The following is a 15,324-nucleotide window of genomic DNA, read 5'->3' on the forward strand; positions in this document are numbered from 1 at the left end:
CATATCAGTTAAAAAGTAACTTGAATATATAAAAACATTAACATGCATAGAAGAGTACCAAGTGTACTGAACCCAGAGATTCCCCTTTTGTTTGTTTCTGTACAGAACAAATCACTGCAGACATGTATGTAATCATGGATGAGCTGTCCATCAGTCTGAATAAGCAGAGAGCAGTGGTGGGAGAGAGAGAGTTGAAGATTTTATTTTTGTAAAAACCAGGTTTAAAATTTTTCCAGCGAAACCTTCTTTTCCACATGCTTCTCAAACAAGAACAGAACCAATATCATGAACATTTGAGGAGTTTCATTGCAAAACGCTACATATCCTTTTTTTTTTTTTTTTTTTTCAGCCAGTTGTATTTTAAATGAGCAATAATTTCACCAAATTATTAATATCTCACTTTGGGCCAAAACTCCTTCATTTCCTGGCTTGCCTGTGGTGTAGACACAGAAATAGAATGGGTAGAACGGTCATTCCCATTCAAATCAACCAGATCCATTGATGAATAGACATCGATCAGATTAGATCTATCCAACTGAATTGACTGAATCACTGTGTATCCAAGTTACCAAGGCAAACAGTGGAATGACCTTTCTATCCATTCTATTTCTGTGAGTGTAGATTTCTTGGATCCCATGTGAAAACGCTGACCTGTTACAATCTGATGCCTGCTCAGAATGAGTTTCTCATGTCAGGGCAGAGAGAGGAGTGAAGAGATAAAACACTCGGGACTTCCAACTGGCATTAGCATAAGAAACCAGATTCTCATGACATTGTAGAGTCGATTTTCACAGTCTCACATCTAATTAAATCCCCCCCCCCCCTCTGGAAAGAATTTGTTGATCTAAACTGCAGAAGAAGTCAAAGAAGAAAATAAAAAAAATGCACAAATGCCCATCAATGCTATACAAGCATTCACAAACACTCTGTAGAATTTCTATTTTCTTTTTCACACAGCCTCTCCTTTGAAGTCTTGATTGAAAAGGTGTTTTCATCCTTACAAACCCCAAGTAGTTTAACTTTGTGGCCATCTGCCGCTTTGATAAAACGATCCAAAACAGACCGACCAGAGACTGGTTACACTGACAAATCTCCCTATCATGTAGACTCCAGCCTGGTGACTCAGATGTTTCTCTTTGACGAGCTGAGGCAGAGGTCCTTCAACATTTTCAGCTCAAAAAATACATTTTGGACTTGTATTCTTGTGATGTTAGGCTGGGTCAGACCAGAACAGACACCCAACCTTCAGTTTGAGAAATATTGAACTCAAGAATAAAGCGCTGATAGAGAAAATGACTGAATCATAAGGCTGGAGTTATCAAAGTAATCTCTCTGGTTGTATGTCAAATTTGGACTGGATTATTTATTCAATATAATATTCATATCCAAATGGTTTGATATGTGGGGAGCGTACAATGAGGAAAAAAGGATTCAAGCCATGTTAGATCAGGGTTCTCTTGAAGGAACAAGAATCAAGAATCACAGCAAATGAAACAAAAGAAAAAAACAAAAAATATAAATCTAGAGATGAGGAGGGGCGGGGTTCATCAGCCAGACGACAAACGCATCAAACGATGTATGCGGCACACATCATCTGCTCACGGCGGCCTGTGAACCCCGTCTCCTCTGCAGGCCTGTCAGCTTCAGCTCCTCTCTCGCTCCCCCCCCCGCCCGCCCGGCCGGGCCACAACACAGCTAAACACCAGCCAAACCCTCCCGCGGTCCGATTCAGAGAGTCCAGTTAACAAATCAAGGGGGCGTCCGACTCCCGGCTCCGGCCCTTCTCGGGGGGGGGGGGGGGGGGGAGGGGGAGAGAGAGGGGGAGAGAGAGAGAGAGGGGGGGGGGCCGGAGAGGAGGGGAAGCCCGGGTGAAGTGGCCTTTAGTTGGCTTTGGCGCGGAGCTGCGCCCTCTTGCCCGTGACGGCCTGGAAGCCGGTCTTGATGCTGGCGACGGAGCAGCGGGAGTGGCACGTCTCGCACTGCAGGAAATAGAGACGAGTGTCCTTCTGCAGGATGGTGTCTGGGGAGCGGCAGGTGTGACACGTCACGTACTCCTCTGCAGAGGGAGGGAGGGAGGGGGAGAGAGAGAGAGAGAGAGAGAGAGAGAGAGAGAGAGAGAGAGAGAGAGAGAGAGAGAGAGAGAGAGAGAGAGAGAGAGAGAGAGAGAGAGAGAGAGAGAGAGAGAGAGAGTTAGAGCTGCTTCACACCGCTGGAGAGAGAGGAGGAGGAGGAGGAGGATGGGGGCTGTGCAGTTTGGAGCAGGGTTTGACTGATATGGGTTTTCAAGGCCGATAACAATGTTTTTAGACTGAAGTTAACAATAGCTGATAAATTTTGACCAATTTCATGTCAATTTACAAGTATTCAGTATTTCCCCCTACATTTTTATTCTTGCCAGGGTGGAAAAGCCTCTGAAGCAACATTTAGACCATGGGATGATAAATTCTCAATTGAAACCCAGACTGATGAAATTCCTTTAGATGGGATACATTAGACCTTTAAATTAAGAATTTATTGAAAGCATTACTGAACAATTAAATGGATAAAATGTGCAAAGAAATTAGCATTTCATTGCAGGTTTTACAGGCTGTTTTTCTGTAGCTGTGCTCAGGGAGAAACCTCCATCATATCAGAGGTGGACAACACTCGCAGATATCCAATACTTAACAAAAGGCCAGTTTCACTGCTACATTAATAAATTATATTATTAGTCTGCCAAATTTATAAACGTAAAAAGTTCAATACAGGGACTGAGTGGTTATGGCACTGCAAACTTAACACAAATATTGTTCCGTAATCCACAAAACCAAGGCATCTATTTGAAAAGAGTAAAATTTGATTTTCCTTTAAATAATGATTCTTCACAGGTGTGAAATTCCCACTTACTGATATATCTTCTCAAGACATTTTCTATCTGTTTCTGTTGAAATCTGCCCTTGATCACAAGCTGGTTATTTCCGTCTATGGAACCACTGTCAAGAAAAAAACATAAACAAAATTAATAAATCACAATAACACAATCAAAATACCATAACCACAGTAAACACACTTAAATACATGATGTATGAGTATTCCAGGTTTGAGTACAGATGCTGATGTCTGGACAAAATGGAAATTCATTCTGCCTTGTCATTTGAGACAGTGCTCTGTGCGCAAAAGTGATCAAAATTTAGTTATACTGGTAAACAGACATTTTAAATGACAATTTGGTCTCATGCCTGGTTAAATACAAGAATAAATACAACAGTGTGGTACCTTGTTCCCAGCTCAGCCAACAGGAAAGCCAGAAGATGTTTTGGCTGACGATGCAACCTGGAATGAAACACATGTATGTCAGTTTAAAGTTACAGTCCATCTGAATGTTCAGCAGCACCAAGGAATGCTTTTAGACAGTAGAGCTTTTTATAAAGAGAGAATTTGATTATCATTGAAACTGCCATAGGCAAGTTGGATAAACAAGGTTTGAATTACATGAATTAATGAATTACGGTGTTCCTGCAGGGTTGCAATTACAAAATTACAGATTTTTTCTAGACCATAATTTGTTGATATGAAGATGTTGGTTGGTGTTCAGTCTGACTCTGCCATATCATTCTACAGATGAAGATTTATTCTTCACAGCAACAAATATCAGAAGATGTGAGATGACAGGGATCTAAAACCCCCTAAAAAAAAGTATCTGTAACCTTGTGACTGCATGTATATTGAGACAGTACAATATTTTTTCAAGAAGACTTTTCAAGATCTAGAAATGACCAAATTATTTTACCATACATTTCCGGACCTGTGTAGGAACCCTGTAATTCATCAGTCCTCCTCCAGGTGAAATATCAGAGTGAGGAGGGATTTAAAGTACAGACAGTGTGAGCAGTGGGTTTATATGAGGCTCACAGTTTGCAGATGTCTGTGAAGTTGACGAAGGAGGTTTTCTTGGTTCCCACTCGGACGACCTGAGGAGGCTTCATCACAAACTTCCTCTTCTCTCCGGCCACCATGTCCGGGTTCTTCTCCCGCATGATGTTGAAGACTCGGTTCAGCAGCTGAGGGAGAGCAGGGAATCACACCGACTGTAGTTTACACTCAGCGTGTTTATATGCAGCCTAACTGTTCATTCATAAAAGTCTAACTTACTGTTATTCCAAGACAGATAGCTTCATATAAAGCAAGTGAACTGTACAAAAGTAACTAGAACAGAGTCTTGGGTTCTTCACGTTTAGGGGGAAATAAGAGGGTTGGAACAGGGAAATATTAGTTTTTTTTCCCCACTATCTGCTTTGAACTAACTTTCCTACTTTCCCACTTCACACGAATAGACCATAAGGATGTATGACATTTGTCCAGTGGCTGAAGAGAGAATAAAAGAATGAAAATGTGAGGGAGAACACGGGTCTGCCTCTATACCAGTGTTTTTCCAACACACATTCCCCAAATACACTGAATACAAACAAGAAAAGCTGTCCTTCTTCATGCAGGATGGGTAGTCTATTTGTGGCAGTGTGTGTGTGTGTGTGTGTGTGTTACTTACCTCATCATAAGTGTAGTCTCTTTCAGTTCCGGCCCAAGCCGGTCCTGTGGAGGAGCTGAATGAGATTCCATCGTTGTTCTTCCCCTCATCGTCCTCAAGAGCTGAAAACATAAAACATATAAATATGGGGTTTCTAAAGGGACATTCCACAAACTGAACAATATTAAGTACCTTATGATCCCCCATTCAAGAAGTATCTTATCCTTACCGTCGTCTTTCTCCAGTATTTCTCCCTCCTCAAAGTCGACCTTCTTTGGCTTCTTCTTCTTGGCAGGAAGCATGAGGTCCAGGTCGTCCTCCTCCAGCACCTCCGTCTGCTCGCCTTCAATTTTCAGCTCCTGGTTACAACAAAGAAGTCAGCGTGGAAAAGGTGAGCAGCGAGCGTGTGAGTGTGTTGAAGAGTAGTAGCAGAGGTGGGACAGGAAAAGGTGGTGGATAAGAGATCAAAAGGTAGAGGATGGAGAGACAGAGAAACAGTAACTGACCTTTATCCCCTCCTCGATTTCATTATCAAATACTTTCTTCGGTTTCTTCTTCTTTTTCTTCTGGTTGAAGAAGTTCAGGTCGTCCAGATCATCCGACGGCTCTGGGGAAGATAAAACGCAAATAAACCGCCTGCTCAGTTCCACTCGCTTAACACAGACCGGCTGCTAAATTTAAATAAAGAATCTCGGACTGAATGTTAAATAGAAAGATAAAAAAGGAAGGAAATATAGGGGAGGAAAACATCCCTAAAGAAGGATACTATGCTATTATACGCCATACTAGGACTGTTTGTAAACTTCGTCCTCCCTCCACTTCCTGGTATAACAGACACTAAACTCTTCATCTGCCTTTACCTTTCTTCCTCCCTTCATCCTCGTCCAGGTCCATCTCCTTGTCCTCTCCTCCCTCCGGCTCCACCTCCTTGGCCTCCACCTCCCTGGCCTCCTCTCCCGCCACTCCGTCTCCTCCTTCCTCGTCCAGCATGAAGGGCTTCTTCTTCTTCTTCTTCTTTTTGGTCATGTTGGGGTCGAAAATCATCTTAAGGAGAGGGGAGAAGAAGAGGAAAAGAGGTGCGCCGCGTTAATATTGTGATTGGCAAGTTATGAGCTGTGGTGTCAGTGTGAAACCATCACAAAGTGGCGTTATAGTTTTAAAAACTTACTTTATGATAGTTAATATAATGTATCAACCTATATTTCTACTGTGATTAGTTTCTAAATATTTTGTATGGCATGTGAGATGACTGGTGGATCAATAACCTGAATATAGTCAAGACTAAAAGGTAGAAACATCCATTCATACTTCATACTATGGCTGTTGTTCTACTTAATTAGGGATGAACAGATGGTGGGTGACAGTGGTGTAAGGCTGGGCGATATGCAAGAAATTATATATCGTTATATCACAATATGACATATCATCATATTGTGATATCTGCTCACTATGTGAAATCACGTGTTAAATGAACCAATTGATGGTCATTACATTGAACTGTATGGTTATGTCTATATCAAACCTATAACCTATAAAACTATGCAACTCAAATGATAATGATTGTAATATATTGGAGATGTCATTTTGTTCGAAATTTGAGTTTGTAGATGTTTGGTATCATTCATTTAGACAACAGAATTTGGTATCACTATATTAATATACAATTTAATCACGATATGACCCCCATTTAAAGACGATATACGATCATATTGAATTATCACAGTGGTGATGCTGATGATGACAATGCTGATATTTTATGAATGACTTGATTACTTTTCTTTTACCATGCTGCCCTGGTTGATTATATTGATTTTATTAGTATTACTTTCCCAATTTTTGTATTGTTGGTTATGTTTCTTAAACGTGGTTGTATCCACTGAGTCATAGCAAAGCATTTTTATTATTTTTCTATTATTTGTCTACTTTTTTGTCTAAACTGAAACCTGAACATCTGCCAGCCTGTAAGTTTCTGTCCATGGTAACGTAGAACATAATGACTGCAGCACAATGGGAAGCTCTGTCAGATAGCCTGCTAGCTAGCGTTAGCATAGCGGTTTGATCCATTCACGAGCTGTGACACGGCAGATTGATCAGCCATATTGAGTATTGATCAACTAAATGATCTGACGGTACGTGAAACCATGTGTGTGATGTATTTGAGTCGTTATTCCGGCTGGATGGCCCGTCGTTGAGCAGGCTGCAGCCATGTGAGAGCTGCTGCTGCAGGGAGGAGCAGAGGCCCAAAGTCATCCCGCACTCCGATCTCAACTCAGTTTCATCTCATTTCTCCCTGAACACTCAACAGATCAATAAAGACAAAAACTCGGACGAGCCGTGATGTCTTACCTCGTCTCCTGACATCTTTGCGGACTTAAAATTGACTGAAATCTGGGAAGTTTTTAGCTCTCGAGCAGTCCCACTGCGCCGAAAATTTCTTGCATCAGCGTTGGATTTGCAGTACGCAAGCGTGGACTTGCCAAATCCTGACGTCAGTACCGCGCGACGCCGCAATTTCCTAGGGACGCATTCAAGACCACAACTGTACAGCCAAAAGTGTTGCAAAATATGTTATTTGTTAACAAGGAAAGGACTGCTGATATTGATTGTCTGATGGCTTCATAAATGAATAATTACAAATGAAGAGTTTTGTTCCAAAATTAGTTTTTAAAAAATTACACCGACTCCCTCATATTGACTGCTAGCATGATAGTTAAGGCACATTATGAGTTTGTGCTGAAGTTAGGAGCCATCTTAAGACATTAGACATGGCTTTGCTAGATAATTTCTTTTGAGGACAGAATCATTGATGTTTTTCAAATATCGTCTGAAGAATTTTTCCAAAATCTATATATAGCATGTTACAATGAAACCCTCCAAATATTTTATTCTAACTTCCCACCTGGTATTATGTCTGTGTCTCATATAGATAACTTATACTCCCCCCCCCCCCCCCCCAGTTCATACTATCCTGTGCAAACCTCAATAGAATCGATAATGATCTATTCCCCTTTATTGATTTATTATATATTTCTATATTTTATTTATATTATATATTTCCCTTTATGTTTATCAGACTCTGTTGATTTGAATAAGAAATCTGAATGTGGAAGCTGTTATGCATCAGCAGCGGCAGAGAGGAAAGACACACAATAATCTCTTTCATTGTGTCATGCTGGAACATAATAATGGTTTCAGTTTGGAGCCTGATGAAGTTTCTAGGTGGTTCCCACAGAACAAAGGTACTATACACCATGAGCCTGAAACCACAACTGTTGAAATAGTTTAAGAATCCATGTTATACACTGTACTGCCTGTAACATTCATCCTATCCCACGATATAAAGAACAAAAACAGCTTAAAATAAAACTTTATCATTGAGTTAATATACTGATATGACACAATGATGACAAACTGGCAGGAAAAGAATGATAGCCTCCACTACAGTAAAAGAATTGAAAACTTTAATGATTTCTCCAAATAATATTCTCATCTGGATAAATAAAACATAGAAATGCAAACATGCTTCTCCGTCCTTGTGTTACATATTTTCTATGTAAAAAATGTACAACATGAATTTTGAAAAACTAAAAAGGAATTAAATCTTTCAAATCCGAAAACGCTCATGTTGTAGATCCACTAATCTAATCTTATATAAACCAATCGTCTCCCCCTGGATGCGGTTAATAAGGTGTGACTGTTTTTTTTTTTTTATTTGATTTTAAACATGATACAATTCGAAACAAAAGACCCCTTATGAGAAAGACCCAGACAGACGACGGGATGGAGGTGTTAGGTTAATATATCTCTCTTGCTCTAGCCGTGCGGTGTGTGATCTGGATTATGATTTCCCGTTTGTTGCATGCTTCACACAACATGAAGAGAACCTTTCAGTGACGGCAAAAATATATATAGAAAAGAAACAGTAGGGATATTTACACCGAATAACAAGAACCACTGGTGAGAAGGCTTTTTAGGGGAGGCGGGAGTCGTTGAAATGCCGACAGGAGGGGGGGAAAAGGGGACAAAAAGCACGTAGAGCCTGAAACAAAACAAACAGCTTCAGATAACCGATTCTGGAAAACAGACAGTTCATAGCTTCTTCACCATCCAGCGCATGCTCAGTTTGTTGTCCTATTTTCAGGAGCAATTAACTAAAACAGGGAGCTAGGATTATTATTTCTGACAGAAACAAACAAAACAAAAACATCATCCAGCGAGTTCAACGCCACAAATACAGGTAAAGTATGAGTCGGAAATAGATCTTTGAGGATTTTTTTTTTTTTTTTTTATAGCTCTCATGAAATTCCCCCTGTCATTCAGCGACGTCGACACCGCAGCCCGACACCAGCCTGACAATAATTTAATTATCGCGCCACAGAGCTCATAATATTACGCTCTAATATGATTTCTGTGGCGACTGCGACCGATCTGCCCAGTACAAGAGCCGTGGAGTGCTACTGTTGTATTCAGATCAAGGGTAAAAATATTAAGGGACGATGATAGCTTCGACATTAAAGACCCTGACATGCTCGTTTTCACCGAGCACCCGGGGTCTCTGGATTAGGTGGGGGGAGGGGGAAAAAAACTCTACAGCATTTTTGCCTTTTTTTGTAGTGTTACATGTAGAAATGTAGAAGAGGGTCAGCTCTCTCTCCTCAGACACACACAACATCCATACACAATATCCTAGAAGTCCATTCATTCCCTCTTCTCTTCTCCTCCTCTTTTCTTCTTCATCTCTCGGATGCAGGTGTGATGCGGCTGACGCTGTGTTTACATGGCCTCCATCGCCCAGCGCTGTAGATCCTCCATGTCGTCCTCGTCCTCGTCTTTGTCCTTCTTGGCTGAAAGGGGGAACAGAAACATAAAGGCTGTGAGGGATTTGAATGAATTGGTAGATATGGCAGCCAACTGTACGTTGTGTTGTATCATGTTATTTTTAGCTGATCTTGGCTAGTTTCCAACACCCATCCTTGGGGCAAGTTGGTGCCTGCATATATGGAAGTTGGCGGCCTTCCTTACTGCCACCCAAAATATCACATTGTTTTGATTTGTAGTGTACGGGCTGAACTGAATTTTAATTTGGGGGCTTTTGGTCAATGTTCTGGTGCAATACAGACAGTAGGAATACATATGTGACAATAAAAAGGACACAAAATTCTTCAAATCAATACAATTGCTAACAAACTAAATTTGCATAATCAAACCTTTGATTGTTTATGCAAAAATACACCTGTCTTTTCAGCCTAAATAACAAAGTGGGGCTGCTAAAGAGAAGAGTGTCTGATCTGCCCTAACTAAGACTGTAGATTTATTTCCAAAACTTTAAAACTTAAGAGTGGAATCCAAATTGTTAATCGTTCAATTGTTAGATCTTTTTCCTCTCTCGTCTCTTTGGTTTCCTTTGGTATGAAATATCACAGACCGGCCGGGTTGGTGAACATCAGTGAGCTGTGTGGAGTTTACTGATGTCACCTTACAGGATTTATGGGTATTGAAGTTCAGTTACCTCTCGCTGCCATTTGGAGCGGCTAACATGTGAAGGTGCTCAGTGCAGCTTTAATACCAATAAAGTAGTATTAAATCAAGTTGAGTTTATAAATGTAATGTAAACTCAACAAAGCCTTCGTAAACTGTTTCAAACAGTAAACCTCTGTCACATAACATCTAGATATCTTTGTCTGTCCTTTCAGAAGGTTCTCACCAGGTCTGGAAGGTAATGAAGTGGAAGGCACGTTGGGAAGAGGGACGTTCTCCGTCCCTCCGATCTCCAGCAGGTTCTTGTCCAGCTCTTCCTGTTCCAGCTCATCCAGCTCCGCCAGCAGCTCATCCTGAGGGAGACGAGACAAACACAAACAATTATGAACTTCCACTGCTTTTATATTTGCTGTTCTAAACACCCAGAGTCTGGTAGGTCTTTCCACAGAAAAATCCTCTGGCACATAGGCAGTGATGCGTTTTACGTTTCTGGCAGCAGCAACAATGGTTTGTTTGGAATAAACAGAAGAAGAACTGGGTAGTTCAGAGCGCCACCTACAGAAACTCAAACTTAATCAAGAGAAAATCCAAGGAAAAAGACGTCCCAGTCCCGCCCACACTGTTTGATTGACAGGTGATCTCTGGGAAGTGCAGTGCAGAAACACCACAGCAGTGAGCGCATAACAGCAAAGATCTCACCAAAATTTAAAAGACAAAACAAAAAAAAAACCCAAACAAGAATGTCACAGACTACCACTTAATGTTTAGTGAGAATAAACACTAAACTAATTGAACTAATTAAACACCAAAGTTTCCACGATTTGGGCTCTAAAAAAACCTTTAAGATAAGCTATGAGAGGAGATTTTTGTCCAAATCTTCAAAATTAGTGTGTCACGGCCTAACTGGGGCTAAATCTGGTCCAAATGTTGTGTGTCTCCATACTAAATGAGTAGCCTAATTAATCTCAGTTAAGCGTTAAATTACTTCACCAAGTCTGTTGGCTGGGAATTTGAGAAAGCGCCTATTCACTGCTGCAAAAATGACATCCTGGGATGACTGCATGCCATCACTGTGGTGAGGCTGATCCATGAATACAACCATTCAAAACTGGGGTTTATTCTATAACTATCACCTGTTTCACACCGGACTAAAGACCCAGAAACCACATGGGTCAACAAGGGTCACAAAACGACCAACATCAGGGTCTGGAGTGTGATGTCATCCACCATGTTGAACAAAGACTGGAATATTTCTGGGTGGAGTGTGTGAAGGGTGTATGATGTCAGTTTGGCCCGAACCAATAATTAGAGTGATTCTCAAAATAAGAGATCTGGAATTAGCATCTGTATATAAAGTCATATCAAGCACTATAATTCAACACATAAACACTTTAAAAGCAGGTGTATGACCAGAAACATACACACAAATACAGGAAAAAATAGAAAAGCATAAAAAAAAAAAAAGACATGACTCTTCGCCGTGTCTAATAAATAAGTAAATAAAATTTCTCAAAAGTGTTACGGACCTCGTCGAACTCCTCTCCGAAGCCGACGGGTTTGGAGATGGCGTCGGAGATTTCCTGGGCCAGCTCCTGCTGCTCTGTGATGTCCTGCATCAGGTCATCCACCTTGTCAATGTCCCTGAAACAACAATCAGGAGCGGGGTTCATGTTTCTATACAGGTTACAGGACATACTTGTTATATTAAAACCTACTGCGGTGCTGCTTTACAAGACAGTATTACAGCGGAGACAGAAAACACAGGAGAGAAAGAGGATGTTGTGACATTTGCTGTGAGCCGAATCCAAACCCACGGCAGCGCAAATACCTTAATCCCACTCAGCAGCAGAACGCAACATCATGACCCTCATGCAAAACGTATTTAGCTGAACAGACTCTGATAACTCTGGTATAGCGCCGCATAAAAGTATGCAGCAATGGAAGAATACGCTACATGTGCCGTTAATGGAGTTTTCTCTTTGATCCGTAAAATTGGAAGCGTTTCAATGGCTTTTTAGAACGTGTGAATACCTGTTTTTATTATATATTCTCCTGATATTGTAATTTGTTCAGTCATTCAGAGATTTCACTGGTTCAAATGACCAAAAGGAATGTGGATGGGTCTGGATTAGAGAGGTATTACTCTATATGGGTCAAAACTGCGAGTATTATATTATGAAAACATTGCATCTCTCTCTCTGGCTGAATGAAAGACTGAAACCCTCTTGAATATCCATTTAACAACTCAAGAAGCAGTAGGCTAGTGTAAACAACAGTTAAAAGCCCTTTTGATGATTTTATATACAAGGTGTCTCCAAATGGAGGCAAGATTTTCAATTCCGTTCGAACAATCAATAGATCGAGGTGTGAGCAACTGAATCAGTGATCAGGATGCGAGCGCTATCTCTCTCTCTCTCTCTCTCTCTCTCTCTCTCGTCCCCTTACATGTTTGCATGGGCGGACTTCATGGCCTTGGCAGCGAAGCCCATGTTCTTGAGCACTTCAGTGTTGGTGTTGGCGTTCTCCAGAGCCTCTCTCTGGAACTCGATGGTGGACAGCGTGCCGTCGATCTGGGTGAGCTGCTTCTCGTACCGCTTCTTTCTTTTCAAGGCCTGCAGAGCCGCTGGGGGGGGGAAGAAGAGAGAGAGAGAGAGAGAGAGAGAGAGAGAGAGAGAGAGAGAGAGAGAGAGAGAGAGAGAGAGAGAGAGAGAGAGAGAGAGAGAGAGAGAGAGAGAGAGAGAGAGAGGGAGATAGGATGGATGGATAGATAGACAGATGAGAAGGAATGTAATTCAGTGATGGGGAACTAAAAAGCTGAATCATAAGGGTTTTCTCTTCAAACGAACTTAGAGCTAATAATGTCATGACAGCCTGAACTGGTGTTAAAACATGTGCAGTGTCAACTTTCAACGCCTCAGTTCAGACTCTTGCGATGGCAGTTTCCTCATATTTACATTATTTATCCCTGTAGCTTCAAGGCTGGAAGCTTCCTGATTCACTGTGTCATCGTGAACGCAGCATAAACAAAACACTGTCTTCAGCTGTAATCTAACATGTTGGAAAAGTTAGAATTACAAGGACGAAACTTGATGGCTTGATATGGGGCTGGGCGATATGGCTGAAATCAATATCACGATAATCATAAGGATTCTTTTCGATATTGATATATACCACAACATGGCTCACGTATGCATGATAAAGGTCGTTTTTGGGCAAGTTTGTTATATTAATGAATATTCTTCTTTATGCGTTGGATATACCTGTGTGATTTTGTTTTTGTTGTTTTTGTATGCTCTGTGTGTATTTTATGCTCATTTTTGTCTGTACTTATACATTGGTAAAGATGCTTTGTAAGTAAACTAAAATCAATAAAAAAAAGTTAAAGAAAATCATATGTCAAACAATCAAATTCATGTTCGTCCAGAGCTGCAACGATTAATTGATTAATCGATTAGTTGTCAACTATTAAATTAATCGGCAACTATTTTGATAATCGATCGGTCAAATTGGTCAAAATTCTCTGATTCCAGCTTCTTAAATGTGAATATTTTCTGGTTTCTTTACTCCTCTATGACAGTAAACTGAATATCTTTGGGTTGTGGACAAAACAAGACATTTGAGGACGTCATCTTGGGCTTTGGGAAACACTGATCCACATTTTTCACCATTTTCTGACATTTTATAGACCAAACAACTAATCGATTAATCGAGAAAATAATCGACAGATTAATCGACAATGAAAATAATTGTTAGTTGCAACCCTATGTTCATCCAATTGAACCAAATGATGTCACATGTGATGTGAAACAAAACTGAAATTTTCAAATAATATTTCTATCATACCTCATTTTGAGTTTTTAAATAAAATTAGCTTGTTATCATGAATTTAGACTTTCTTTCCACTGGAAAGAAAGATATGACTGGTACTTGGCAAGACGGAATGGAAAAACTGTAAAGTAGAAACTCATCGGTCATCAGTCACATGGCCACAACCATGACGTAAGTTAAAGGTATGGTTAAAGGGCTGATAACGGAAGCCCGTGGCAGTGAAACGTCACGCTGTAGACCTTTGTGAAGTTGGGGAAGGAAATAATCAGGGCGAGGTACACAGCAGATGACAGGCCAAGTGCTGGACCAAAGGCCTTGTGTCTTAAAGAGCTGTCTGGGACTTTTTCAGCCTTCGGGGACTCTTCACTTTCTTCATATAAGATGTGGAAGTGATACAAGTAATTATAACTGACTGTTACAGCAGTGTAAGCTGATAGGTCGCTGTTTGTGTTGCCTGGCAACACTATCTTATTTAATATTCTATCAGGAAGCAGTGGGAACTTCTGGAGGCCTGAGGGTCTCTACACTGGCTGAACACATGACTTTCCAATGTGTTGGTACACACCCACTTCTGACTAGTGTCATAACCTCTTAATATATATTTACAGCCAGTCTGCCTTCTTTCTGAAGTAAAAAATAATAATAAATCAAACTGTAGCTATTACCTGCACCACCTCTCAGCCTTTTGATCCTCAATTTAAAAAAAATGCCACTTATCAATCACAATGATCATGAAAAGATGTCATAGCGAGAGATAAGATAGGATATTCATCTGTATTGTATCTTATTTTATCCTGTACTATTGTAATATGCTTTGGCAACACTCAATACTGCCTGATTCGTGCAAATAAAGCTTTATCTGAATCTGAATCTTAGAAGATAACAAACAAATAAGGTTAGCGTTACGTCAGCGTAAAAGAAGGGTACTCAATCAATCACCAGTTGATCAAATCAGATAATCAACACGCACACAATCACCCAGCCACCTATCCACCTATCACGGTGTCAAGAATGGCCGAGAAAACGACGTTGGGCGAGCCTGGCAACAGTCACGGCAGCTAGGAAAAGTTAGCAGCTAACGCTAGCTAACATGCTAATATCTAGCTTTGGGTTGTCACCTAGCCTAGCTCACTTGGCGACATGGATGATTTGATAACGACCAAGTAAAACACACCGCTCTTATATCTCACCTCTTTTGTTTTTTGTGCCGTTTTTCTTCGCGGTGACCAGTTCCTGGTCAATCTTTTTCTCTAGGAATTCTTGTTTCTTCGTTAGCATCTCCTCTGTCTCTCGGAGTTTCTGAATCGCCTCCTGCGGGCTCGGTCCCTTTCCTCCTTTTCCTCCTCCGCCAAATATCTTACCGAACAATGACATGTCTGCGACGCCAAAACACAAATAATATATATAAAAATCTTCGAAGTACGCGTGGAAAAAAAATCTACCTATAGCTACTAGGCTACAGTGACACTTCGCCCTGGCCTGAATTGTTGATGTTTTTTCTACTTCCTGGATAA

At 40.8% G+C, this 15,324-nt stretch overlaps 2 protein-coding genes across 4 annotated transcripts; both read right to left on the reverse strand.

Annotated features, from left to right (window-relative positions):
• Window positions 1-182: 182 nt before the first annotated feature.
• Window positions 183-6,957, reverse strand: LOC139658333 (eukaryotic translation initiation factor 2 subunit 2-like). 3 transcript variants are annotated; one of them, XM_071536437.1, is made up of 9 exons: window positions 6,851-6,957; window positions 5,365-5,548; window positions 5,011-5,111; window positions 4,734-4,863; window positions 4,526-4,626; window positions 3,892-4,040; window positions 3,256-3,312; window positions 2,887-2,972; window positions 183-2,056 (listed from the first exon to the last, which is right to left on the reverse strand). In XM_071536437.1, the coding sequence occupies exons 1-9, from the start codon at window positions 6,863-6,865 to the stop codon at window positions 1,881-1,883; spliced, it is 999 nt and encodes a 332-aa protein (XP_071392538.1). In that variant the 5' UTR covers window positions 6,866-6,957; the 3' UTR covers window positions 183-1,880. The 3 variants fall into 3 exon arrangements, with proteins under 3 accessions (XP_071392538.1, XP_071392539.1, XP_071392540.1); XM_071536438.1 differs by having other exon boundaries at window positions 4,734-4,847; window positions 5,001-5,111; XM_071536439.1 differs by lacking the exon at window positions 3,256-3,312.
• A 1,000-nt stretch (window positions 6,958-7,957) lies between these two features.
• LOC139658330 (charged multivesicular body protein 4b) lies at window positions 7,958-15,307 on the reverse strand. The gene is made up of 5 exons (XM_071536433.1): window positions 15,001-15,307; window positions 12,428-12,605; window positions 11,509-11,623; window positions 10,209-10,335; window positions 7,958-9,348 (listed from the first exon to the last, which is right to left on the reverse strand). Exons 1-5 carry the CDS (start codon window positions 15,182-15,184, stop codon window positions 9,278-9,280), a joined length of 675 nt encoding a protein of 224 aa, XP_071392534.1. The 5' UTR covers window positions 15,185-15,307; the 3' UTR covers window positions 7,958-9,277.
• Window positions 15,308-15,324: the final 17 nt, after the last annotated feature.

The sequence above is a fragment of the Centroberyx affinis genome, unplaced genomic scaffold (assembly GCF_046629955.1).
Source record: "Centroberyx affinis isolate AG114_WGS23_722 - 3 ecotype Tasmania unplaced genomic scaffold, CSIRO-AGI_Caff_v1 ptg002871l_1, whole genome shotgun sequence".
Lineage (NCBI taxonomy): Eukaryota > Metazoa > Chordata > Actinopteri > Beryciformes > Berycidae > Centroberyx > Centroberyx affinis.

What these genes read in the sequence shown, in the direction of transcription:
- LOC139658333 (XM_071536437.1), bottom strand. An exon ending in AAATCGAGGAGGGGATAAAG is followed by an intron (nt 4,864 to 5,010) that starts GTCAGTTACTGT and finishes TGTTGTAACCAG; the next exon opens with GAGCTGAAAATTGAAGGCGA. An exon ending in AATACTGGAGAAAGACGACG is followed by an intron (nt 4,627 to 4,733) that starts GTAAGGATAAGA and finishes TTATGTTTTCAG; the next exon opens with CTCTTGAGGACGATGAGGGG.
- LOC139658330 (XM_071536433.1), bottom strand. Translation starts at nt 15,184, where the DNA reads ATGTCATTGTTCGGTAAGATATTTGGCGGAGGAGGAAAAGGAGGAAAG. An exon ending in CGGCACAAAAAACAAAAGAG is followed by an intron (nt 12,606 to 15,000) that starts GTGAGATATAAG and finishes TCCCCCCCCCAG; the next exon opens with CGGCTCTGCAGGCCTTGAAA. An exon ending in TCGGAGAGGAGTTCGACGAG is followed by an intron (nt 10,336 to 11,508) that starts GTCCGTAACACT and finishes CGTCTCCCTCAG; the next exon opens with GATGAGCTGCTGGCGGAGCT.